Source organism: Aulonocara sp. 'chitande type north' Nkhata Bay, linkage group LG13 (assembly GCF_057382095.1).
Source record: "Aulonocara sp. 'chitande type north' Nkhata Bay isolate Kocher_YH1m ecotype deep benthic linkage group LG13, A_spYH_male_GT1.1, whole genome shotgun sequence".
NCBI classification, from domain to species: Eukaryota; Metazoa; Chordata; class Actinopteri; order Cichliformes; family Cichlidae; genus Aulonocara; species Aulonocara sp. 'chitande type north' Nkhata Bay.
Genome location: NC_141356.1, coordinates 270,828 through 296,641, shown reverse-complemented (window position 1 = coordinate 296,641; position 25,814 = coordinate 270,828). Strand labels below are relative to the sequence as shown.

General features: G+C 42.2%; 1 protein-coding gene and 1 long non-coding RNA gene across 2 annotated transcripts in view; one reads left to right on the top strand and one right to left on the bottom strand.

Annotated features, from left to right (window-relative positions):
- Positions 1-25,814, top strand: part of col13a1 (collagen, type XIII, alpha 1) — a 71,236-nt gene that overhangs the window by 12,397 nt on the left and 33,025 nt on the right. The window contains exons 4-26 of the mRNA XM_086258171.1: positions 908-958; positions 2,722-2,757; positions 3,170-3,196; positions 3,361-3,387; positions 6,087-6,113; positions 6,222-6,248; positions 6,752-6,778; positions 8,109-8,177; positions 10,415-10,507; positions 10,754-10,795; positions 10,889-10,906; positions 11,210-11,236; positions 11,628-11,663; positions 12,537-12,563; positions 16,281-16,367; positions 16,618-16,653; positions 16,731-16,784; positions 16,876-16,899; positions 16,970-17,023; positions 18,175-18,219; positions 18,403-18,537; positions 22,070-22,111; positions 22,204-22,245. Of these exons, the coding sequence (XP_086114297.1) occupies positions 908-958; positions 2,722-2,757; positions 3,170-3,196; positions 3,361-3,387; positions 6,087-6,113; positions 6,222-6,248; positions 6,752-6,778; positions 8,109-8,177; positions 10,415-10,507; positions 10,754-10,795; positions 10,889-10,906; positions 11,210-11,236; positions 11,628-11,663; positions 12,537-12,563; positions 16,281-16,367; positions 16,618-16,653; positions 16,731-16,784; positions 16,876-16,899; positions 16,970-17,023; positions 18,175-18,219; positions 18,403-18,537; positions 22,070-22,111; positions 22,204-22,245 (1,053 nt within the window). The remainder of the gene's footprint in view (positions 1-907; positions 959-2,721; positions 2,758-3,169; positions 3,197-3,360; positions 3,388-6,086; positions 6,114-6,221; positions 6,249-6,751; positions 6,779-8,108; positions 8,178-10,414; positions 10,508-10,753; positions 10,796-10,888; positions 10,907-11,209; positions 11,237-11,627; positions 11,664-12,536; positions 12,564-16,280; positions 16,368-16,617; positions 16,654-16,730; positions 16,785-16,875; positions 16,900-16,969; positions 17,024-18,174; positions 18,220-18,402; positions 18,538-22,069; positions 22,112-22,203; positions 22,246-25,814) is intronic.
- Positions 3,744-4,302, bottom strand: LOC147315385 (uncharacterized). Its single transcript, XR_015124306.1, has 2 exons — positions 4,062-4,302; positions 3,744-3,979 (listed from the first exon to the last, which is right to left on the bottom strand). It is a non-coding gene; the product is annotated as an uncharacterized LOC147315385 (long non-coding RNA).

The window sequence follows — 25,814 nt, the reverse complement described above, 5'->3', positions numbered from 1 at the left end:
TCAAAGACCCAGGACCATGACAGTGACAGTAATCCCACACTGCAAATGCTTTTCTAAATAGAAAAAAACACAATGGAACATGATCAGTGGCAGAGTGACAGAGAACGGAACAAAAAGCAGCAAATGAACCAGAACCAGAGTTAAGCAATGTGTGGAGAACTATTCCTGAATGCTATTCAAAGAAATTAGAAGGAAGAAGGTTGTCCAAGAGACAGTAGTTCAATACGTAATTGCAAGTATCTCCCATTTTCCTAGCAAAATATGAAGAAACAAGAGGTTGCGCTTCATGCATTACTGCACATTTTAATAACATTCTTCCATTAAGTCTAATCATTTATAGAACCCTTAACCTCCTAGGACCTGGCGTCCACATATGTGGACATCACATTTTGGGTTATTTAGACCAAAATACTCAATTTTGCTCTGCAAGGGCCTGATATCCACTTACAAGGACATTATACTGCTACTGTTCTATCGAAATTTAAAATGAAAATCCTCATATGTGGCTCTCATTTTTGTTATAAACAAAAATTAGGTAAAAAAAATAAATCTGCTAATTCTTTGTTTTTACATTCATCAGGTCCCAATCAGCCCAAATATCAAAGAGAAATTAAAAATGCATGCCGTGGAAGAGTTCGGGTCTTAGGAGGTTAAACAAGGATCAGGAGTTAGTTCAGTAGCCACTGGTGTTTACCCACTATCACCAAATTTAAACCAGCTTAGAATTTAAACCCCAAGTAACCAGACATTGGTGTCACATCAGCTTTACATTTCTTTAAACATTTAAACATTGTATGTGATGAATTGCTGTAGCCATTTACCTTTTTGTTGAATCCCTCTGATAATATTTATAGATGTGAGTGCTAGAGGAAGGAATCCCTTTTCCTGTCTTTCTGTCTGTTCATAGGGAGCACCAGGTGAGCCTGGCCTGTCTATCATTGGACCAAGAGGACCTCCTGTAAGTGTCTCTCCCTAGAACTACGAACCCTTTTACCTTTAATCACGTCTGCTTGTCTATGCAGCAAATGTCTTTATTAGCTACCACTGTTGTAGAACTCATCACATCAGTTTTGTGGACACCAACAGACTTTTCAGCTCTATTAATTAAATTAGACAACTCCTTACTTTTCAGGTTTGTGGAGTACTGAGCACGGATTTATGTTGGCTCGGCCAAATTGTCTTTATTCAAGACTGAGTCACTGCTCCATGACAGAATATTGTTATATAATTGCAGAGTGCATGTGTAAACGATTGCATTGGAAGTTAAGTTAGACTGGATCACTAGTCATCGTTATTTTATCAGGGAACAAAGCTGGACGCTCCATCCTTGTCCAGCTGGGCTCACGGCTAGTTATCCAGTCATACTGGTTTCTCTTGTTTTGACCAAAATTCTCAGGTGACAACACGAGTTGAATGTTTCTCCCCGTTTATAGTTTACAGGAGGGCAACTAGCCAGCCTAAGCATCTGTTTTTCTTAGTGTTCATTATTATAGTCTATCCTTTTGTATGCCCACTTTTCCTGTATTGTAATAGGCATTTCTAATAAATAACAGGCTGCAGAAGAGACTCTGCACAGGAGAATCCAAGAAGAGTCAGTCGCAAACACATTACAGTTGTGAACAAAAAACAGAGCGCTGAGGAAAACAGGAGGTTATGCAACCCGAGGCAAAACAAATGCTTCAGCATCTTTAGCATTTTCAAATTCAAATCAAATTCAAATTTTTATTTGTCACGTACACAGTCATACACAGTACGATATGTAGTGAAATGCTTGGACAACTGCTCGTGACCTAAAGAAAACAAAAAAGGAAAAGGCTATGAATAAGAAAGGAAATAAATATGAAAAATTAAAAAGGGTAAATTTAACTAGGAAGGAATAAAATATAAATTAAGGTTAAAAATGAAATAACTGTACAACACAAATTAGAATGAAGGGTAAATTTAACTGGGAAGAATAAGATAAAGATAAATATATAAATTAAAGTTGAAAATAAAATAACTGTACAACAAAATACACAATATAGAACTATATAAGAATGTATGAAGAAATCTAAACATAAATAAATATATACACAATAACAGCAGCTGTACAAGTATTAACCGGAAATGAAGAATATAGTGACCAGTGTTGTGCAAAACCAAAGTCCAGAAAGTCCAGTGTGTGTAAGAACCATATGTGTGGGTCAGTACTGTGTGGTGGTGTGATTGAGAGACCGTATCGCCTGCGGGAAGAAGCTCCTCCTCAGTCTCTCTGTGTTGGTCTTCAGGGAGCGGAATCGCTTTCCTGACCTCAACAGAGAGAACAGTCTGTTGTTGGGATGGCTGAGGTCCTTCACGATCTTCCTGGCCTTGGTCCAGCACCGCCTGCTGTAGATTGAGTGCAGGTCAGGGAGCTCGGAGCGGATGGTGCGCTCAGCTGACCGCACAACCCTCTGTAGAGCTCGTCTGTCCTGTCATTTTGTCATGTCACTGGGTTGGATGAATATGTGGTACATTTTGAAGCTTCACAGTCATTGCTGGCCTGAGGCGAGACAGAACATTTTTCAGTATCTGATTTCCTCGTGTACACAGAAGGAAATCGCACACAGTGTATTCACCATTTACAAAATACGTAAAAATAGCGGAACCGTTCTACTCTCAACTACACTTTTCCAGGCTTTATGTCAGACTGTCGGATGCATGTTAAACACTCATGGTTTTCTCTTTTTTTCATCTCTTTAGGGACAACCTGGTACAAGAGGATTTCCAGGATTTCCAGTAAGCTATAACCACCTGTTTGCCAGGGTTGTTTTTAGGCTATAATACTTCATGAATTAGCTGGTGATTGACGATTTTACTCATATAAAATATGTAAAAACATTTTCTGCACTCCTTTAGATAAAATGGAACATCAAACCAAAATATTACCATCTTCTCATGATTAGATTGCCACTTTGTGAGTGCTGCTCAGCACAGTAAACACAGACCAATAACTGTTTTAACTAGTAGCATAATGGTAACAGCACCTTCCTTCTACTACCACCAGCACTGCCATCTGTATGTCTGAGCAAGATACACAGTCTTTATTTAATTGCCAGTGTATTTCCTAAAAGTTAGAAATTGCATCTTTGTGAGTCAGGGACTATAACACAATCTAAATGTTGTACTGTCTTCTCCTCTCCTCTCCCAGGGTCCAATTGGGTTAGATGGCAAGCCTGTGAGTACCATTAAGTTCCTTTTGCAAACTGGAAGAACTGAATAATTTAGTTCCTTCACTGGTCATTAATAAAAATTCTACCAGCCATCATCATCTTTATTATTATTTTTTAGTTTAGTGATGTTATATGTTTGGATTGATTTAATTGTTTTGCCTCCACAAAGGGACAGAGTGGACCAAAGGGAGACATGGTAAGTCATAAACATAAATAGTGCCAATCAAGCACTCGTTATAATATAACATGAAAAGTACACAAACAGAACAAAAACAAAATCTTGTCCCGTAACTACCTGGTACTTCTCTATTTCCCGTGCTTCTTATTGCTTGTTGCTGTCTGCTGGGACAGACACATCTGTCCCTGCATTCTTCTGCTCCTTGTCAACCTCCACTATATGTTGGCTTGACTGTGTGGAACTCGACGCCCTGTTGTTCTTAACCACCTTTGGTGGTGTCTCCCACTGGGGCTTAGGGACTGGAAGTCCATATGCAGTCCCATCCTACAACTATCCTGCAACAAGGTCTGCAACCCTGGGCCTGTCAGCTGTAGTTGTTAGGGGTTCCGAAAGAGACTCAGGCGCAGGCCAGGGTTTCCCTTTAAGCGAAGAACAGTGCGTTTATTCACAGTGAACACAATCACCAAGTGGCTATGTACAATGTGCAGGGGAAACGGGTCCGGGTCGCCAGGGTCCGTGGGAAACAGGGTTAGGGGAAAAGGTGCTCCACACTTTCTGTACAAAAGCTCCTCCTCAGTCACTCCTCTCAGAATCCGGTTCCAAAAACGATCTAAACACAAAAGGTCGGGTTAGCGGGATAATAACAAAGGGCTTTCAAGATACAGGTTGGCAGATACACAAGTTTGACTGACGCTGATAGTTCAACGATCCAGCGAAGACTAGTGCAGACTCGCCATCTAAGTAGTGCAGTAATCAGCTGGGATCAGCGGCCGGTGTGGTGATGAGCAGGTGTGTGGGCCAGCAGCGGGAGCCCGCAGTGAGCATCGCCGTGGCGAGAGAGAGAGAGAGTGAGAGAGAGAGGGCGAGAGAGCAAACAAACCACAAACATATTGCCCAATAGAGGATTGACCAGCAGGGCACAGGGACCATGACAGTAGTAGACTCTTGCCTCTACGGATCTGGTGTTTAGGATCTGTTCTTGTGCTGTCGTCCTCTGTGCTGTCCTTTAGCCATCGTTAGCTCTCTCCCAGCCGATTGTCCCGAGCAGTTGGGTAGGAACAGGAACCGTATCCGGAACAAAAGTCCATCACCAACCTGCCAAGGGAAAACTCTGGCTACTAGCAATTCTGTTTTTAGAAATATGACACAGGGTTATGTCAGTCAAAGGTTTTAAGGTTAATAATGAACTGGTGTGTAACTTTGCAAAAAATGTCAAACTCTGTAGTTTTCTTTGTTTCCCTCCCCCAATTGGACAGGGGGGGGGGGGGGGGGGGTGTAATGCAAATGGCCTGATTTTTGTATGACGCTTTTCTACTATATCTGAGCACTTGAAGTTCTTTACACAACCTGCCTCATTCACCCATTTACACAAGCACGTTTTTCTATAATTTTTAAATGTAAGTGTTTTCAATCTGTCATTCACACACTCTCTGATTGTTGCATCAAGTCAAGTCAGCTTTATTTAGATAGCACATTTAAAAGACATCAAGTGTGGGCCAAAGTGCTGAACAGAGGGATAATATAATCAAATAAAACAGAATTAAAATAGATAAGATAAACAACATCAGAGAGCAAATTGGGGTTAGTGTCTTGGCCGAGGATATTTGGCATGCAGACAGGAGCAGCCAGTTTTCTCCTTAAAAACAATGTAGGTTTCATAGACAATTGTGAAACTATCTGGGAATGTTAGGGGAAACAACATTCTTCCCACTTTGTATGGCTGGACAAAGTTGGACTGAAAAACAGCACAGAAACACTAATCATGGCAGCACAGCAACAAGCTTTAAGCACAAGATTGATAGAGGCTGGGGTCTACCAGGTTCAGGCTGCACAGACTGTTCCCTGAGATATTCCAGCACACAGCAGAATAGTGCAAGATGCTAGCTGGCAGGTTATACGTGCCATGAGCAAGTGGCTGTCGTAGTACACAGGGAGATCTGTGATGATTATGGCCTGGAAGTCCCAAGGTCGTATCCAATTATCCAGTGGGATATGGCCTTTAGGATGGTTGAAAATGACCCAGCTAAGATCCAGTGGGACTTTCAGATACAGACAGGCCAAGTTCAAGCAGAGGAAGACAGCTGTAGCGTTAGATGTAGCTATACCAAGTGATAGCGACATCGGGAAGAAGGAAGATGTGAAGATTAAAAAATACCAAGAGCTGAGAGAAAAGATGTGGAGTGGTCCCTGTGGTAATCAGAGCACTCAGGGCAGTGATGGCAAAAATAGAAGAGTGGCTAAAGCAGATCCCAGGAATGGCAGTCGCAGGAACCTAGTCCTAGGAACACCAAAGATACTGCCCAGGACCCTCAAGATCCTAAGTCTCTGGTAGAGAACCCAAGTTTAAAAGACAGAGACCCCCCACAGGGCAAGTGGAGCAGCCCTGTGCAACAAAGTCGTTCTTTAACAAATTAAAAACACAGTGAATATAAAGTTGGGATAGACTGGATGGATGGATTTGTGCCCCTCTTCCTGAGTTCTTTAATAAACCAGTTGCTGAGATCTGACAGCTACTTGTGCAGGTCACATCCAGGCCTTAGTGGGAAGTTAACCTGAGTGGGTTCATTCCTAACAAGAAGTTAGAACAGTCCATTTTTCAGTTTGATTGATTATTCTGAGAAAATGATTTTCACTCATGTTAAGTCTTTCACACCTTGCAGCAGCTAATCAATGCCTAGGTCATATTTAAGACAAAGTGTTTTCCTGGTGTCTTTCAGGGACAGCGTGGTCCTAAAGGACACCCAGTAAGTATCTGAGACCTGATGTCAGTCCTCTGATTACGCACTGCTCAGCTCTTTGCTACCTTTGTAACCAACTCCTCTTTTCTTTACTTGTGTTCTTTTGCTGTCCAGGGGGAACCTGGACCTAAAGGGGAGAAGGTGAGATTTTTATTTTTCATGTTTTTCTTTTATTATGGCTGGTGAGTGTACTACCCTTTATTTGATGAAAGAAGTACTCACACCATTTAATTAAAGCATCAGAAGCATAGATTGTATATAAAAGACGGGCCACTGATTTCTGGAGTCCACATTTGAAAGAGTAAATGTCTGCTTATGGCTTCCATCATGTTGTTTTTTAGAATCAGGGCAAGATAGCACAGAGCTTATCAGCTTTAACTAGCATATCTCTACAGTGTGTGGTAGCAGTAATGTAAGCAGTGTGTCAGCCTCAGAGGGCAACATTATGACACCATCAAGGTGTATGCTATCACATTTGGGAAAACTCTTCTTGAGCTACAGAACTCAACACAGTTTCCATAGACTAAACTACACTCACCGTGTGAAAGGGCTAGGGTTAGGGTTATGGCTCTTTATGCCATTCAGATCAGTTTTCTGATACTCTAACGATCTCTTTCTAATTCAACTTTTTTCGTTTATTCAAGGGTATCTGTGGCGATTACACACATCGGGTAAGGAAACATTACTACTAAACTAATTCTTTGCTGGTTCTCTTTCAGAAGAAGTCAAAGTTTAACATATTGAGTGTGTTATTATTATGTTCTTTTTTTAAGATTAACTAATAGAGTCGTTAACGATGACAAAAATAGATGAATGATAGGTAGCACATGTGGAACTGCAGTTCTTTGGCCCTCTGTCTCTGCAGTTCAGGTAGCTGAGGGAAAACAGGGTCCCTACCAGCAGCATGCTATACAGACAGATGTGTATGATTGCCAGGAAAAAGAGTCTGCTATGTAATGGAGATTTGTCTGATAAATTAGCCTATTTTTAGCTAGTCTTTAAGTTTTTAAGAAACCCCTGCAGCAGTCTGGAGGGGCATTCCTATGGTATAAACACAGTCCAGGCCGCAGTCTTAGGGAACTGCTGTTTGTGGAGTTCAGATGTTAATTTAGTCTTAGTAATAATAGACAGGCAACAATGTCTTGTCAAATACTTCGTTTCCAATATTTACAGGTGAAGATGGCTCTAATACGCCACTGCCTTTTCAGTTATTCACCTAGCTCAGCAGAGAGTCAAGCTCCGCCTACCTCTATGCTTTTAGGAGGGTCAGGTTGAGGTGGTAAATCTGCATTGCTCTGCCTTTGTCAATTTGCACAACCTCATAATCAACATCCACCACTACCATCACCTCAAAGGGCCTTGGGCATTTGAGTAATTTGAAGTTGGATGAAGGGACTGATGCAAGTGGATTTTCTCTGATAATTATCTGGTTCTAGTTGTTTATTAAACAACTACCATTCAGAGTTTGGAAATGGCTGCAATCACAGCTTTGTAAGATGATGACAGATGTAACCTCAGAGATGGTCTTTCCCTTTTCACGTAAATGGCCTCCTTGACTCTGCCCTCAAACCAGCGTTCCTCCCTGTCCAGGATGTGAACATGCTCATCATTGAAAGAGTGTCCACTGGCCTGTAGGTGTAAATAGACTGCAGAGTCCTGGCCTGACGAGGTGGCTCTGCTGTGTTGTAGCCAGAGGTTGTTTGGTTTCTCCGATGTATAAATCCTGGCAATCCTCCTGCACTTAACAGCGTACACTATGTTACTCTGTTTGTGTCGGGGGACCCGATCCTTGGGGTGGACCAGTTTTTGGTGCAGCGTGTTTTGGTGTTTAAAAGCCACAGAGACCCGGTGTTTAGAGAAAATGCATCTCAGCTCTTCTGATACTAAAGATTCGATTATGTAAGCTGGGCGAATGTTGACCTCAGTTCTGTATGTAACTTTCTGTTTGATTTGATAATGAAATGGTTTGTTGCCTAAAATGACAATTTCCATGGTGTGTAGGGCCTCTTTGTGCAGGATCTTCCTCTGAAAACCCTGGCTGCATTACGATCAAGTCATACTCTGTTGAAGGTTTGTGGGTGTCTCTGAACACCCTGTTTGATAACCCTCACTGGGTGCTGCGAGGTCATGCCACAAAGAGAGCCAGTGCCCACGAACAAAGGCACTCGTCAACCTTCTGCTTTCCACCCAGAGAAAAGAATAAAGATTAATTAATCAGGATCAGCTTAATGCATTTCCTTTTTGGTGACACAAAACCTTTACTGAGTATTTACTTGATGCTTTTTTTAAAAACTCCAAGTACTCTTTGCTACAAGCCACAGTCACACATTCAGTCAAGTTTTATTTTGTCAACGTAAGATATCAAAAATCCTTTAAGGAGCCTTAAATTTCCACTTGTCAGCATGTTCATTGTTTGTCCTTTAGTTTTGCATTTCTGATACTTTTTCATTTTTATGCATCTCAACATAAAGACAAATATTCCCCACAGGAAAGACCATTTTTATCTGATTCATTCTTAATATTAGCAGCAGGTGACTTATATCCATCTAAAGCTGTTCTCAGTTGTGGTGGATCACTGTAATGGTTGGAGACAAAGCAGCAGACTTGCCTACTTTTACTCTTCCCTCACCTTTGCTTATAATCTGCTGTATGTATTTCCATAGAACTTCTAAGTGATCTTCTGAATAAAGAGCGTGATTGGTTACATAGCAAAACAGGCATCGTCTAACTGAAGTCAATCAAATGTAACATTGGATACGTGTTAAGACAGAGAAGACTGGCCAGGAATTATTTTGGGTTTACTTTATTGATAAAGGTGCTTTCGTTTTAGTGGCATCATAAAGTTTGTGGAAATATGTACGCTTTGTAAAAAGTAGGCACGTTTCATGCACTTGGGAAAACAAAGCTCTCATCACAGGTTTACTTGTACTGACCTTTTATCTGATCGCACTGGTCATCTCAACAGAAGCGACGTATTGTACAGCCCTGTGTTGGACAGTTGGCCACAGTAAGTCTGAATATGTACTGTAACTCTACTGCTGTACTCTCTTTGTGGCAAGACAGGCTCCTTCCTCTGCTCCACTGCAATCTACGGGCCTGAGTAACAGTTAATGGGGATGCTGATCCACAACAAATCCTGCACAGCAAACAGAAAGGCTCTCTGCTGGCATCTAAGAAGCAAAACAAAATTCAGCATATAATTTAGAGCATATCAGTGCATGGACCATCCCCTTTGCAGCTTCAGGCCTATAGTTTGCTTTACTGGGGCCTCTTTTTTAGATTTCCTTTCTTCAGCCTTATTTCCTTTTTTCTAATTTGACTTCCCATTTCCTTTCACCCTCATTTCTTTTTCCCTCTACATCCCTCCCCCTCTATCCGTCTTTCTCCTCTTCTACCCTGTTTCCTTTCTTTGGCCTCCTGGTGACCTTTGCCCTGTGACCTTTTTGCATCGCTGGCCACCTGTGCTTTGTGACTTCCCCCCCAGCAGATGTTGCCCATCACCGTGCGCAACATGCCCTCAATAAGCCCTCTAATATTAAAACGCCTCAAGGTACAATTGTGTATGTCCCCTGCTTGCCATCCAACTTCTCTTCCTTCCCACAGCTTCTCTCTGCTGCCATGTGTGTGTGTGTGTGTATATATGTATATGTGTATATATATGTATATATATGAAGGTGTGCATAAAGCTGGACAACAATGGTACAAAAATTGTGTTGTATAGCTTGTGTAGCATTGAATTAAGATAAGATGATGGTTAATTAAATGTCTCTGTATGATGGTCTCTAGAGTCACAAGTAAAATGGTGTTCTTGAAGGTTTTCATATTTTACACCAGCCTCAATCATGTGATTGGTTTTCAGAGCTTTTGGATACTTGGGGTTTTTTGACCTCATTGACAGGGAGGGCATTCACATCATTGAATAAGAAAGGCACTCTTTCTATTCACTGTCTTCTTGATCCACACTGGTAACTGTGGACAGCAGTCCAGAAAATGAAACCTCTGTGATTGTGTTATTGCTAAATGACTCTTTGGTCACTTTTGGAGCATCTATTGACCATATGCTTGCATATCCTGTCAGCTGAGGGTCACAGGTCAAGCATGTAGAAACTGGGTATTAATTGAAAAAAGTCATTGTTCTCCAGCATAATAACTGCTCGCCCTGTTCCTTAGCTTACCTTGCTCTCTCCAACACCACAGCACTTGCTCCCCACCCTTTATTGAATTGATTGCAGTGTAGTGTGAGGTTGTTTGGACATGGCTGGTGTGGCTCACTGTAGAATGACAGGTTTTAACTCAAACTCTCTTAGCAGGGCGAGCCTGGAATACAGGGGCCTGCGGGACCTCCGGGGCCACCCGGTCCACCGGGAACACCGGGATCGGATGGGGCCAATGGCCCACCGGTGAGTCTTAATCTGAGTTTACCTCTTTATATATCCTCTGGTGTCACGCACCATGGTGTCAAATTTAAATTTAACAGACTTTTCCATCTCAGACAAGATTTAAGAGACTAACTAGTATAAAGGTTCACTTTATATGAATGTATTTACTGTTATGCTCTCACTAGAGGGAGGGGCATAATGTCATTGTTCACAAGATTATGACATGGCTCGTATAGTCTTTGTAAAACAAAGTTTTATGTCACACAGGGTAAACCTGGAGAGCCAGGCAAACCTGGAAAAGACCCAAGGGTAAGCATTAGTGTTGTGACTCGTCATGTTTTTCTAGAGCCTTCACATTATTAATTCATGCAACATTAACGTTCTTCTTCCTTCTTTATGCAGCTCTTGCCTGGACTAAAGGTGAAAAAACATTCTTTCTAATACAAAGTGCAAAATAAAAACAGCATAGCATCACTGTAGCCCGCCGTGATGAATTTAGAGTTGTAGGAGTCAAACAGGCCACATGACACCAAGTCAGAAAGTTTTCAGTGTGCCTGATGCAAACGCTCCACGTGATGCATTAATTGTTATGGATTGTTTGAAAGCAGGAATGTGAACTGTGAGCTCAGATGTGACGCAGAGATGTGAAATGCTTACTGCGGTAAATCAAAGCTGAATGTATAGATGCTTTATACATATACACCTATTGTTTTATGTCTTCAGGGTGAGCCAGGTGTGCCAGGACAAAAGGTGAGCTCCCTTCTGTGTTTTACATTTAAAAAGTATTATTTCAACTATGCTATATTCCAGTAGACACATTTTTCCTTATGAACGGAAAGAAATGACCACTTATTTACTAATGATGGACGTATGTATCATGTAGCTTTGAATACCTGCGTACGATCAAAGCAGAAAGATTAAGGAAGTAGTATTTTATTTATTTTTATTTTAGTATTTTATTTATTTTTATGTTCATAATGAACTCTTATATTTTTACTTTAAAAGGGAAATAAAGAAATAGGGCTCAGTTTTAATAGGTTTCGAGACACCACTTTGATCATCTGTTGGCTGTTACTGTGCTTTCAGTGTTTATTAGTGTTATTATTTTGGTGTTTGTATGTGTGTCTGTTTGTCTCCACAGGGGGATCGAGGTGATGTTGGCCCAGCAGGCCCAAAGGTATTTACCTTCTGCTTTATGTTTGACCCAAAGCATCAGGAGAAACTCTCCAACACACTCTAAGCTTTTAAGATCATCCTCTAAGGTTTGAGGACAGTTTGCAGGATACAGTAGCTTGCTCCAAGAGATCTAATCTCCTGATGACAAGTGCCTTTAAACCCTATCACTGGTGACAATATTACTATTTATTTATTTATACTGTTTATTATTTACGGTTGCGGATGCTGTGTTTTTCCTTGCTAGTCTTTTCTCTCTCTCTTTCCTTCTGTTAACTCTCTTCCCATTTTCTCTTTCTTTCTCTTTCCTGTCCTCCGGTCCTGTCCGTTCTCAGTGTAATAACTCAAAATGAAAAAAATAAATAATAATAATAATAAAGGTCCAATAAAATATGTCAATCAAGTGGACCAGTAAAGCTGTACTGGTTTACATGGGAAAATAAATCCTTCAGGCTGTCCTTGTCCTTCACACAATGATTCTGATTGCTCTAATGTGGACAGGACATACAAAAAACAACAAAGACAATATTATTATTAGTTTGTGTCTTTGTCCAAACTGTATAATCGAATAAACAGTTGTAGATTTTAATGTCTCTGCCATCTGGATATGAACAGTTATAGCAACGAATTCACAGTATAAATCTATAAGATGTGATTTTGCCCAAGAGCTCAAATGTTGGCACTTGTGAAAATAAGCTGCTGCTCTCCTTCTGTGCAGATTATTGTAAATGTTCCATCTTATCTGTTTTCTGCCATGAGCCCATCAGCTCACTGACATGAAACATTACTCACTGAAAGGACTACAAAATATCGTGTGCGCCATCTAGTGGAGAGTATAATTATTGTTAAATTTACAGCATTGTTATCTGCTTCACAGGGAGTTGGGGGAGACCAAGGAAATAAGGTAAGAGGAAGTAAAATAAGGCACCTTTTGTTTTTTCTGAACTACTCACTTTAGTAAAGTAAAGCTGAGTTCAAAGCTGAAGAGCCCGACACAGACTTCTCTTCATAGTTTCTGGCCTTAATTCCACGAGAGGATTTAATTCAGTTCCATAGTTTAAGCAGCTAACAAGAGGAGGCTGTAGCTCTACTTCTGTCAGCTCCCCGTCTCCCTGTGGTCTGTTTCCCCTTGGATGAAGTGGACTGTCTGCTTGCTTGAGCTAATGTTTCCATGCACTGTGTGGGGAGGTGAAAGAGTGAGGGCGTTCCCAGAGAGAGGCGAGAGAATGAAAAATAAAAGCCAAGCAGGGAGCTTGTGTGTGTGGCATTTTAAGGATTATTTATTCATGCCAAGATGGCAGATGTCACTGCTGGAGTCTGGGTGATAGGAACATGCTTTAAATGTATGAATCAGTAGAAACAGGCTTCAAATCCTTCTGCTGTCTGTCTCTGAACACAGGAAACTGGAACTTACCTGGATGCACTTATGTCTTAGATGCTTGTCATGTCTTAGAGGCTTTACCACAGAATAATTAAATATGAAGACATTTATTGTCTTGTTTTTCTACATGGTGGACTCTGCTTCCTCTGTCAGCACTGCAGCAGTCCCAGCAGACCTGGGCTCACAGTACATCTCTGTACTGGCCACATTAGGATGGCAGGGTATGTTTTCTCCATTAGGGGCCTCAGACAGATGGTGGCAGGAGGAAGGTTAAACTTGTATAGCATTTTGTATCCACAGGGAGCAGCAATCTGTGAAGGCTTTTACTCTTTAATAAAGAGAAAGTGATTTCACAGGCTGAACCTTCAGTGCCCAGAAATAGTTGCACAAGGAAGAATAATCTATGAACTTATGGGAAATTGGTCCTATAATCTCAGAGAAAACTCCTGAAACTCCCAGCAGGAAGCTCAGGTCTAATGACACACAGGGAACAGACACATCCAACACCTCCATCAGTCATTGTTGCAAAATACTAACATAGGTGGTGTTTCTGAAAGCAGCTCTTATTAAAATTGTCTGTTCTGCTCCCATATTTTAAATACAATAGCAGTAAGATACTGGATTTCATGACCAGGAGAAGTGTGTGCCCACATTTCCTTCACTGCAAATGAGGAGGAACAATTAAATAGCCGGAGGAAATGATGAAGAATAAGATAAGAATAAGCAGGAGGGAGATAGACATTATTTCACACAAGTCATTCTGTTATCCAATCCAATGTCTGACTTTATGAAGACATTTTAGTTGCTTAGTTGAACTTTACACATTGTTGACGGTTCATCTGCTCATGATTCGCAGCAGGAAGGACTTGCAAAGGATAGAAACGGACTAGAGGTGGCTAGAACAATAGTAAAGTAAACTGTGCAAATCTAATTGAAAAGACATTTAAAAGTTGCTAGAATACGAGGTATTCAGTGTGACATGGTGACTGCACATATACTTTCATGTCCTGTTTATAAGATTGGGGGAAACCTGCAGTCAGCTGAGACTGAAGAAGTCACCTGGATGATGACAAAACGTTTCTCCCACAAAACGCTACGTCCAGATGAACAGAATCAACTTTTGGAGATGCACATATGCTGTTAGAATATCTTTCAGATGAAACTTTTCAGTGGCGTTTTTCTTGTTTCTGTGTCTCTGTGACACATTGAATAGGTGTTGAAGCAGATACTGTCACTCGTTGGTGCACACATGGAATTTGTAAGCGGTTATGGAAACTCTAGCAGTAGGTGTATCTCCTTGTGCTTCTTGACTGTCAGGACACTGGGCTGCAACACAAACACAATGAAAGCAATACTGCAGTGTCATCACTGGCTGATTACGGTCTCTTCAGTGTAAGAGTTGCCGATAGGTCTTAAAGGTATCCGTATGTGTAATTTGTTTTTGTAATGGAAACTTTGTCAGTGCACATATATCTACACACACTGTAGGTCACAGTAAAAAGAAGTGTTAAAATGCAAACTTTGTGAACATTGGACAAACCTTTGAGTTTACTAATGGGACACTTTGGGATCATCTCAAGTGAACTCTTGTGTTTTGAACCACCACATCCCAGGTTGTCCTGTAAAAGTCCAGCAGCCATTTCTAGAGGAACTCTGCTCATTGTACCTTCTCAGGCAGAGCGATCTTTGCTGGGCTTTTTTGACCAGTCTGGAGGTGCTGAAGGTCCATGTCATATCACTGTAAGAACAAGAAGCACTCGGAGAGCACAACCTCCATTACAGCAGCAATTAGTCAATGAAATTTTAAAAAGTTATTAGATCTTTAAAACAGCTAAACACAGGCATTGCATTTTCTGCAGAAGACTCATATCTGCACAGCTGAAGTGTTTCAGTCCAACTTTGACTCAAGATCAAGAGGGGCAGCGATCATGATTAGCAACAGTAAACAATTTACGGTTTATAATGTAAAGGCTGATTCAACTGGGTGATATGTGATTGTGGCTGGAAAACGATGCTTCTTTGCACCTAACTAAGACCTTGGAAGACAACCTCGATCAGTTCCATCCTCTGGTCAGACCACATCTGAACCCCCTTCACTTCACTTACCAGCCCCACTCAGAGTTGTGGAGCTGATCAACCTTATCTACATTTTCATGTTTTTTTTACATTTTCATCAATTTTCATCAGGCCGACCCTGCTGGTTAAAAAGCTGACCGTGGTTATCAGCCTGCTTCCTTGGGGGTTGTGGTCCAAGGTGACTTGGGCCTCTTTGTCATGGGGAGGGGAGGGGGTTCTTGGGCACTTTGGCCAATCTCGGGTCACGCTGACATGGTCAGCCTCCGGCAGGTTGGGCTGCCCCTTGCCTCTGATTCTCTGGGGCTCGTGTCTTTTGGCTGTGAGGGCTCAGTTGGGGGCCTTCATTCTTCTTCTGGGGTGCAAACAGTTCTTATAGATATGTGGCCTTGGGTCTTGAGTACTTTGGGGAGCTGTAGATGGCCCAGGTCTCCTACGTCTTTCTCTACCTCCTTCTGGCCCCTGGGGTGCGCCCTTGTCATGTCTCATCCTCATTACCAAGGATATGTCGTGATGAACACTCACAGACACTTTCTGAAAGTTTTGTTAACATGATAACTCGAGAACTAGGCAGCGTAGGATTTTTACATTCAAACTGTAGGTGCATCCACTAAAACTCTCAGATGAGTTTGAATCCCTGTGACACCTTTTCTGAACATCACCTAGAATCTACCACGAGGCGGCCACTATTGTTTTTTTCACTCTTTGTGGTTCATAGTGGTTTTGTTTATTTATGGTGGTTTTGTCATCTTTCTGTCATCATAGCTTGTTAGTAACTCACCCATTTCAGTGTGTCAGTGAATATATCCGTTCCAAGATGGCTGTCTTTCCGTGCTGCTGGATTTTGCTCCCTCTTTGACAGAATGTGTAGTCTTAATGATTGTTTTCATGAAACTGGCTAATTCTACCAATCATTTCTATCAACCTTCATATTGCCACTATTTGTTCAATTCATGAAACAGTAAATGTTTAACTGTTAGAAGCCACGGACAGAACGGTTAGACAACAATGTCCCCCAGGGCCACTTACCAGCTTACTATGTATTTATTTGCTCTGGAACTGCTGACAGTATTCTTCAGAGGACTGATTATTCTTGATTTTCATGGAGATAAAATTGGAGATAACAGTGTATGCCATTGGTTAAGACCTTTTCTATATGTATGACAGGGAGAGAAAGGAGAGCTGAACACTGGAGCCCCGGGAATTAAAGGAGAGCCTGGTTCACCAGGACTGCCGGGACTAAGAGGACCCAGAGTGAGTGAAATACAATGCCATGAAACAGCAATGCAATTATTACTTAAAAAATGCTTAAGTAACTCTAACTCTGTGAAGTTACTGCATAATATTAGAATATTTTTATTATAGGGTGACAAAGGATCCCAGGGAGAAAAAGGAGGATAAGAGCACTAGAAATAAATTTTGAAAGGGCCTTTATTCAGAAAAATATGAATCCTATAGCATATTTATGCCTAACCAAAGTCTTATGTCTTACATCAACTAATAGGGGGAAGCAGGTATTCAAGGCCCAGCTGGCCCAAGGGTAAGTTCTGGATGAAATAAAAGTTTTTATTAACATGTGTCCACTGAGTTGACAAATGGCACATCTGCACCTTCTAGGGTCTGCCAGGCCCGACTGGGGAGCCAGGAAGGGCTGAAATCCAGTATGAAAATGTATGTCGCTTCATATGAGTTTCACTTTCTCATCTACAAAGAAAGTAACACATTAAATAAAGCATTAGTAACATTTAATATTTCTTCACAGGATATCCGCAACATCCCCCTGATGGTGAGTATTTTCTAGATTGTATTGCACAAAATGCAAACATATCTCATGACTGAATCTCTCATCCTTATAGGGCCCTCCTGGATTACCTGGACCTCCAGGGACACCTGGAATCCCTGGAGCCAAGGTAGGAGAGTATTTTAGAATAACACAATGCCAGATGATGCTTGCACGCTGTATAACTAAACATGCATACTTTTGTCATCATTCACAATGAATATATGAAGGTTTGTGGGTGTCTCTGAACACCCTGTTTGATAACCCTCACTGGGTGCTGCGAGGTCATGCCACAAAGAGAGCCAGTGCCCACGAACAAAGGCACTCGTCAACCTTCTGCTTTCCACCCAGAGAAAAGAATAAAGATTAATTAATCAGGATCAGCTTAATGCATTTCCTTTTTGGTGACACAAAACCTTTACTGAGTATTTACTTGATGCTTTTTTTAAAAACTCCAAGTACTCTTTGCTACAAGCCACAGTCACACATTCAGTCAAGTTTTATTTTGTCAACGTAAGATATCAAAAATCCTTTAAGGAGCCTTAAATTTCCACTTGTCAGCATGTTCATTGTTTGTCCTTTAGTTTTGCATTTCTGATACTTTTTCATTTTTATGCATCTCAACATAAAGACAAATATTCCCCACAGGAAAGACCATTTTTATCTGATTCATTCTTAATATTAGCAGCAGGTGACTTATATCCATCTAAAGCTGTTCTCAGTTGTGGTGGATCACTGTAATGGTTGGAGACAAAGCAGCAGACTTGCCTACTTTTACTCTTCCCTCACCTTTGCTTATAATCTGCTGTATGTATTTCCATAGAACTTCTAAGTGATCTTCTGAATAAAGAGCGTGATTGGTTACATAGCAAAACAGGCATCGTCTAACTGAAGTCAATCAAATGTAACATTGGATACGTGTTAAGACAGAGAAGACTGGCCAGGAATTATTTTGGGTTTACTTTATTGATAAAGGTGCTTTCGTTTTAGTGGCATCATAAAGTTTGTGGAAATATGTACGCTTTGTAAAAAGTAGGCACGTTTCATGCACTTGGGAAAACAAAGCTCTCATCACAGGTTTACTTGTACTGACCTTTTATCTGATCGCACTGGTCATCTCAACAGAAGCTGCAAGAGTCTGCATTAAAACAAACAAACAGGCTGTGTTAAAAGAGGTTTCTCTTTCAGTCATAATGACATTGGTGTGGATGTGCAGTTATTGTAAACGAAGACAATTGTCTGGTTTGCCTAGTTGGTAATGCGACCTTGGTTTGTCCTTAGGGTGAAGTTGGTCTACCAGGTCCACCAGGACTGGATGGAGAGAAGGTAATATTATGTTGTCTCCATGTTATTACTCAGGTCTGATTTTATGAGGTTCCTAAAATCCAAGAGTGTGGGTGATAATTACACTTAACCATCACTGATTTGATATAACACACATTTAATTCATGCAGATTTCTGTTGTTTACATTTAATAAAGTGGAGCAACTTATGATCCTCTATTTTCAGGGACCTCGAGGGAAGCCTGGAGAACCTGGTCTCCTGGGCCCGGCAGGTCCTGAAGGTCCCAGAGGAGAGGGAGGTGTCATGGGCTTTCCAGGACCCAAAGGCACCAAGGGTGACATGGGTCCATCTGGATCACCTGTAAGTGACTACGTTAACCACACAACTGTCTTTGAAGTTCCACATTATCACTGTTCCACATCGTTGTCATCCAGAGGGTACATCTTGGTCTTTCTCGCTACACTCTTATCTAATTAAAGACTTGGAAGAGACCCCGAGAGTGTCAAAGACTGTAAGTTGGAGTTCTGTGCAAGAAATTAACTGATGCATTTGCTATATTTGGTGGATCAGGACATCTTATTTTAAAATTTCTTCTAACAAATTTATTGCAGATTGTTTGGAATCTGTCAATGCTGGGACATATTTTTAATATTTGTGCATGTTTGAAGTAGATCTTTCAAAAAATATTTATTTGTTAAAAACTATTTACTGAACTTGGAGGATAGAAATAATGTCTCTATCCTATAGTGTTAGAATCAATCTGATATCAGAACAAATATTTGGATTGATCAGCCCACCTTTAGCAAACCATCTCAACCTCGCCCACCCCGAATGCACTTCTGTGCAGTTTTCTGTGAAATGCTGTTGCGTATTTTAAAATCTCAGTTTCCCTTTTCTTCCATCCTCATGTTTGCATTCACAACATGTTCTTCTTTGTTAGTATTGAGTGAAGTCTTGGCAGACGATAGAGGCGATACTGCCCCCATCGCTTCCTGAAGCTTATTGCAGTTACAAAAACACATTTACGTGATGTTAGTATATGACCTGTCAATGATAAAATTGTGCATCAACAAATTTTTATAGTCAATGACATTATGATTATGCCGATGAATTGTTGCAGCAGTAATTAGGTGCATTATATATTTATGAATTTAATATGCTTAGAAACCTTGTAGATCTTCACTACTTGGGTGAGATTTGCTGTATAAGACTCGGGTTATGCAACAGATGTCTGACAGTAAGACATACAAAATGTAAAACAAAGTAGGCACCAGGCCCCATGCACTGTTGGACGGACCAATCGGAGTCTGCGCTGCGGGACTGTTTTGATCACGCGGACTGGGAAATGTTTCATGTGGCCGCCAGAGACATTGATGAGTACACAGACTCAGTCTGTGGATTTATCAGGAAATGCGTGGAAGATGTCGTCCCATCCAGAACAGTTAAATCCTTCCCAAATCAAAAACCCTGGATTAACGGAGATGTTCGCGCGGCACTGGCGGCACGGAACACCGCCTTTGCCTCCGCGAACACATCGGACTACAAACACGCACATTACCAACTCCGGAAGACGATCAAAGCAGCCAAACGTGAGTACAGGGACAGGGTGGAGCAACAGTTTGACAACCCTCGGAGTATGTGGCAGGGACTAAACACGATCACAGACTTTAGAGGGAAAACCAGCACACCGCAGACCACGGCCTCTCTGTGTGAGGATCTAAACGTATTCTACGCTAGATTCGACACAGCGAACACCATGAGACTGGACAGTGTGCGCACCGCGGATGACGTCAGGGCGCACACTGTGTCTGAGGAGGATGTGCGGAAGTGCTTTAGGAAGGTGAACGCACGCAAAGCTACTGGTCCGGACGGGATTCCCGGCCGCGTCCTCAAGTCATGCGCGGCTCAGCTGGCTGGAGTGTTCACGCACATCTTCAACCTTTCCCTCTCTCTGTCTGTAGTCCCAGCCTGCTTCAAAATGGCCACCATCGTCCCTGTACCCAATCCTCCACCATCTCCTCATTGAACGACTGGCGACCTGTAGCCCTGACCCCCATCGTAAGCAAATGCTTCGAGAAGCTGGTCAGGGACTTCATCTGCTCTGCACTACCCGACTCACTGGACCCTCTACAGTTTGCATACCGCCACAACAGGTCCACTGATGATGCCATAGCCCTGACACTACACACTGCCCTGTCACACCTGGAGAAGAGAGACACGTATGTGAGAATGCTGTTTGTAGATTACAGCTCAGCATTCAATACCATCGTTCCCTCGAAGCTGGACAGGAAACTGCAGGATCTAGGACTGAGCAGCTCCCTCTGCAGCTGGATCCTTAGCTTCCTGTCTGACAGACGCCAAGTGGTCAGACTGGGCAGCATCACCTCATCCCCCATCACACTGAACACTGGTGCTCCACAGGGGTGTGTACTGAGCCCTCTCCTGTACTCACTCTACACCTACGACTGCACAGCCACTAACAGCTCCAACATCATTGTGAAGTTTGCAGACGACACTACAGTGGTGGGTCTTATCACCAACGGTGATGAGACGGCTTACAGGGAGGAGGTCAGCGCCCTGACCCACTGGTGTCAAGACAACCATCTCACCCTCAACGTCGCAAAGACAAAGGAGTTGATAGTGGACTTCCGGAGGTGCAGAGAAGTACACACCCCCATCACCATCAACGGCGCTGCTGTGGAGAGAGTGAGCAGCTTCCGGTTCCTTGGAGTACATCTGGCTGAGGATCTTACGTGGTCAGTACACACAAACAAAACAGTGAAGAAGGCGCAGCAGCGCCTCTTCTTTCTCAGGAGACTGAAAAGATTCGGCATGAGCCCCCGCATCCTCAGGACCTTCTATCACTGTGCCATTGAGAGCATCCTCACTGGATGCATCACCACCTGGTATGGCAACAGCACCGCCTACAACTGCAAAGCTCTCCAGAGAGTAGTGCGGTGCTCTGAACGGATAATTGGAGGTGAGCTTCCCTCCCTCCAAGACATCTACAGGAAGCGGTGCCTGAGGAAAGCGGGGAGGATCATCAAGGACTCCAGTCACCCCAGCCATAAACTGTTCAGACTGCTTCCATCAGGAAGGAGGTTCTGCAGCATCCGGTCCCGTACCAGCAGACTGAGAGACAGCTTTTTCCATCAGGCCATCAGACTGCTGAACACGTCATAGACACCTCAGCTTCACTACTAGAACTTCAACATTATGCACTCCACACTGTATATAAATGCCACTTGTTTTGCACATATTCAACTCTGTATATTTTATATATTTTATTATTATTATTATTATTATTATTATTTTTTTTTTTTTTTTTTTTTTACTATTTAATTTGTAAAAATGTGTATACACACACACACACACACACACACACACACACACACACACACACACATGTAGGAAAATATTTAGTATACACATCCAGAAATGCATACACTATTATATATTGTACATATATTTATTAGTTTCAGGTTGGCCATTCTTGTATTTTGCTCGTTTGTGTTGTTGTGTTTGCACATCTCTGTTGCTTGTGGGGCTCGCACACACGAATTTCACTCGCATGTGCTGTGCCAGTGTGCCTGCACATGTGATGTGACAATAAAAGTGATTTGATTTGATTTGATAACTATGTGACCTTATAGTACACTGAAATGTTCCCTTAACAAATGGTTCCTGTGTACGATGCTATGCAGTGTTGCCTCTCAAGCTGCAAGAGATGGCTGGTTAGATGGCTGTGAGGTAGTGAAATGCTGTGCTCCAAGTGCTGTATCAAATCGCACAAGTGTAGTATGAAATCACAGATGTCCTGTAATAGTTTTGTAAAATATGGAAATATATCACGAACCCTTTGTCCCTGTGTCTTTCCCACATATTGTTACAGGGTCCAAAAGGTGAACCTGGAGATGGAGGAAGGTTAGAATCGGTAAGGATTATTTATAAACTGAGTTTTATAATTTTCTGCTTGTCAGTGCCTTATAAGCACTACTTTTAAAACTGTGTATACCCTGCCTTTAGATCTATGGTCCTCCAGGACCCCCAGGACCAGCTGGCCCAGCAGTAAGTCAGATATGCCGCGTAACTCTTATCTTTAAAAACAAAAGTAATGCATAACTGTAAAGGTGTTTCATGTGACACACTAACCATGTTTTTAAATGATAAATAGGATGCTTACCTCCTGTCCTTATTGTCTTTATACCCAGTTTGAGCACTAAAAGCATGTTTTTCGTTCACCCAATCACACACACATTCACACAGTGCTTATCTATGTCTAAGCCATTTATTTAGCATTTACATGCACATTCACATGGATACACTGTGGACAAATTGGGGTTCAGTATTTTACCCAAGAATACTGTGAAAGATAACTCAAAGAGCCGGGGATTGAGTAGCAAACTTCCTCTACAACCTCAGTATGATCTAATGAGCCTTCTAATACGGTCAAATACATAAACAAGCAATACCATCAAAACCACCTGCTAAATATTGATGATTGGTGTAAAGTTTGGGACGAAGTTGGAGCCACAGACTGGAGCATTACTGCAGGGCCTCAAACAGTGCCCTGTGGTTTGAAATCTAAACTCCCCAAATTCCACCAACATGTTAAGTGTCCTACCAGGGGGGACAGGAAGCTGGGCCCCTGTACATGGTCTTACGTTTATGTTGCCCTGTGGTCAGTCAGGCCCCACACCTGCTTGTAACAAGCTGTACGTGGATGCTACATGTGAAATTAGCATGACTCCCTTTAAACATCAAGTTCAACGTGTGGCTTGAAGGCCAAAACGGCAGATAGTTCCTGTGCTATGGGATGCACTAATCAGCATTTATTTACAGCTGCCAGAAGGGCGTTGAGTATAGCACAAACATGTGAGGACACATCTCTTTACCTGCCTTACAGGCCAAATCGCACTAATCTCCACAACAATCCAGGCTCTCAGAGGTGGCTAATTTAAACTCCAGGAATGGTTAACCTGACGCTGGAAAAACACTCTTTCAACTTTACTGTTTTGACATGACGTTAATGTGACAAATTAGTACTACTGGAACCTTTCTAGTCATACACAGTGAAAGCCCAAGTCAACCAAGCATAAGATTTAGGTGTGGTAGTTTATTTAAGATAGCTATGCGACACTTACCTTTGCTTTAATGATGAACACTTTCTTGTTCTTCAGCTTCCACCAGTGTTGGTCAAGTTACTTGAAAAAAGTAATTAGTTACTAATTACTGATTACTTCTCCAAAAAAAGTAATCCCTTAACATGGCAGTAACACTGCCCATCTCTGGCTTCCACATAGCAATATTATTTACCCATCCAAATTGAAAATAGACGTAGAAGTCCATAGTTTGAAAGGTTGCATCCTGGCATCAGCGTAAGGTCAGTGATTTTCTACAACAGGGGTCGGCAACCCTGGGCACGCGTGCCACATCTGGCATGCGAAGGGTTAACTGATGGCACGACCATAGCTGGACTGGCCATCGGGCATACCAGACATTTGCCTGGTGGGTCGATGGTGATTTTTCGTTTTTATGGGCCGATGTCTTTTTCTTTTTTTTGTAACGGCATAAACAATGAAAGGTGGTGGATTGGCCAGATGCTGGTTGATGTGTAAAAATAACTCAGTTGTTTGGTTGTGGCTATGGCGGAGCTCCCACAGAGGCCAGCAGGTGGATGAGGGAAAGGGGAGGCAGGAGGAGGAGAGACCGGAAGTGGCCGCCGGTCCGAGTGTCAGGTGAACTGAACTTCAGGTAAGAAGTTATGACCTGCAGTCTATCTGGGTCAGATATAAACCAAGTTTAGGTGGAGTTTATTTTCGTTATGCTGACTTTTTACCGTCAGTTACAATAACTCGTACTGCGTACTAGCTAGCATGACGGAGTTTCTATACAGCTGGATGGGTGCTATGATGTTAGTGAGAGTGAACTTATTTGTAAGGTTAGTTAGTAGAGTTTCCAACTGACCTGTAAAAAACGGAATCGTCCCGCATTCAGAGAAAATATTACGCGTTTCGTATTGAGCTGAAAAGGAACACAGTTTGTACTTCAGCTAGAATGGAAAAAGACACAACGCTGGAGTTATTCTGCATCTTTACGCTGCAGCTGCCTCTTCTCCTCTCATTCTCTCCCCCTCCCTCTCCTGTTGCTACTTCAATCATGAAACTGATCAATGATCAGCTGATCGGCTTTTCTCTCTTGTTTGTTTATCTCCCACTTTGCGCCAGAAACAGGAAACCAGCCGATGTCGCGCTAAACAACAGCAGCACGTTTAAGCTTGATCAGCTGTTGTTAGAATTGATTTAATATTCATTTCTAGTATCAGCTGATGTTTGCTGGAGCCACAGCTGTAAAGCTGCTGGTCATGATGTCGGTTTGGATATGTGGTGAGAGGGAAACATGAAGATGAAACCAGGAGATGTCCTTACTGAATCATCAGAGCTGAACAGTGATGGAGAAACAGGTTTACCTTTTAGGTGACATGGATGAGTTGAAGTTATGAGCTGTTTCTGAGAGACAAATAACACCAGGATCCTTTTCTAAGTAGCTGACAGCTGGTAACTGTGCAGGGGCGGGTCTAGCAAAGTTTTGCCAGGGGGGCAGGTAGGGCATTAACAGGGAGAGGGGGCACAAAGAAATACTTTTCTTTCTTATTCTCATTTAAAATGTCTCACTTTTAATAAATAATTATCTGAATCTCACAACCAAAGTTTTTATCTGACGTAAAATGTACAGAAATCATACATATACCAACAAGACTGTACATCACTGTCACAACAGCGTCTGTTTTCATTCAAAGGCTTTATGGCTTTAAGACCTGGGGGGCCGGTCTCCAGTCAAAATGCAGATTTTTTGTCCCAGTCCAGCCTTGGGCACGACACGCAGTGAACTAATCTGAGCAGGTGCATTAAAAAATAAATGGCCGGGCCAGCGGTGCACATCGCAAATTAGCTCGCATACACACATTAGTTGTGCCGCTTCTTAATGTCGGTATCTTAGCTAACAACCCCAACTACCAGATCAACTTGTAACTGGCTAAAAGTAACTACCGGTGAGAGGGACGTTGTTAGCTGGCAGTTTTTTCAAGCGATGTTTAAATTTCCACATTCTGACACTTCAAATGCTTCAGCAGCTGTCCGCTCAGCGCAGCATCAGCACCACGGAAATACACGGATACATCCGAAGACTCGATACTGATCAAACCAGAAAGCTTTAAAGAGCAGCTGGGTTTATCTTGCATTAACTGGCTGGTTTAATGCCAGTTAATGCGACATCGAAATGCAGCTGATTGAACTGAAAAGCTCGACACTGTGGGGTCAGTTTGCAGAAGTTTGCAGAACTATGAACGCAGCTGGAATCCACAGCTGTGCGTGTTCATGGAGCTGCATGTTCACCTGCTGGACGTCACTACCTGACAAGTTTAACTGTCTTCAGAACATTGCAGAGGCCTTACTGACAGTGTTTGGCTCTACATGTCTGTGTGAGCAGATTTTCTCTCACATGAGTCCTCAGGTAGCCTCTGAATGCTGGACACTCGGAGACCTGTGTCTCTGAGTGGGAGACCAGAGATCACATTAACATGTGTGTCTCTGTATTAACAAACATGCCATGTTGGCCCAGTTTATTTTTCTTATCAT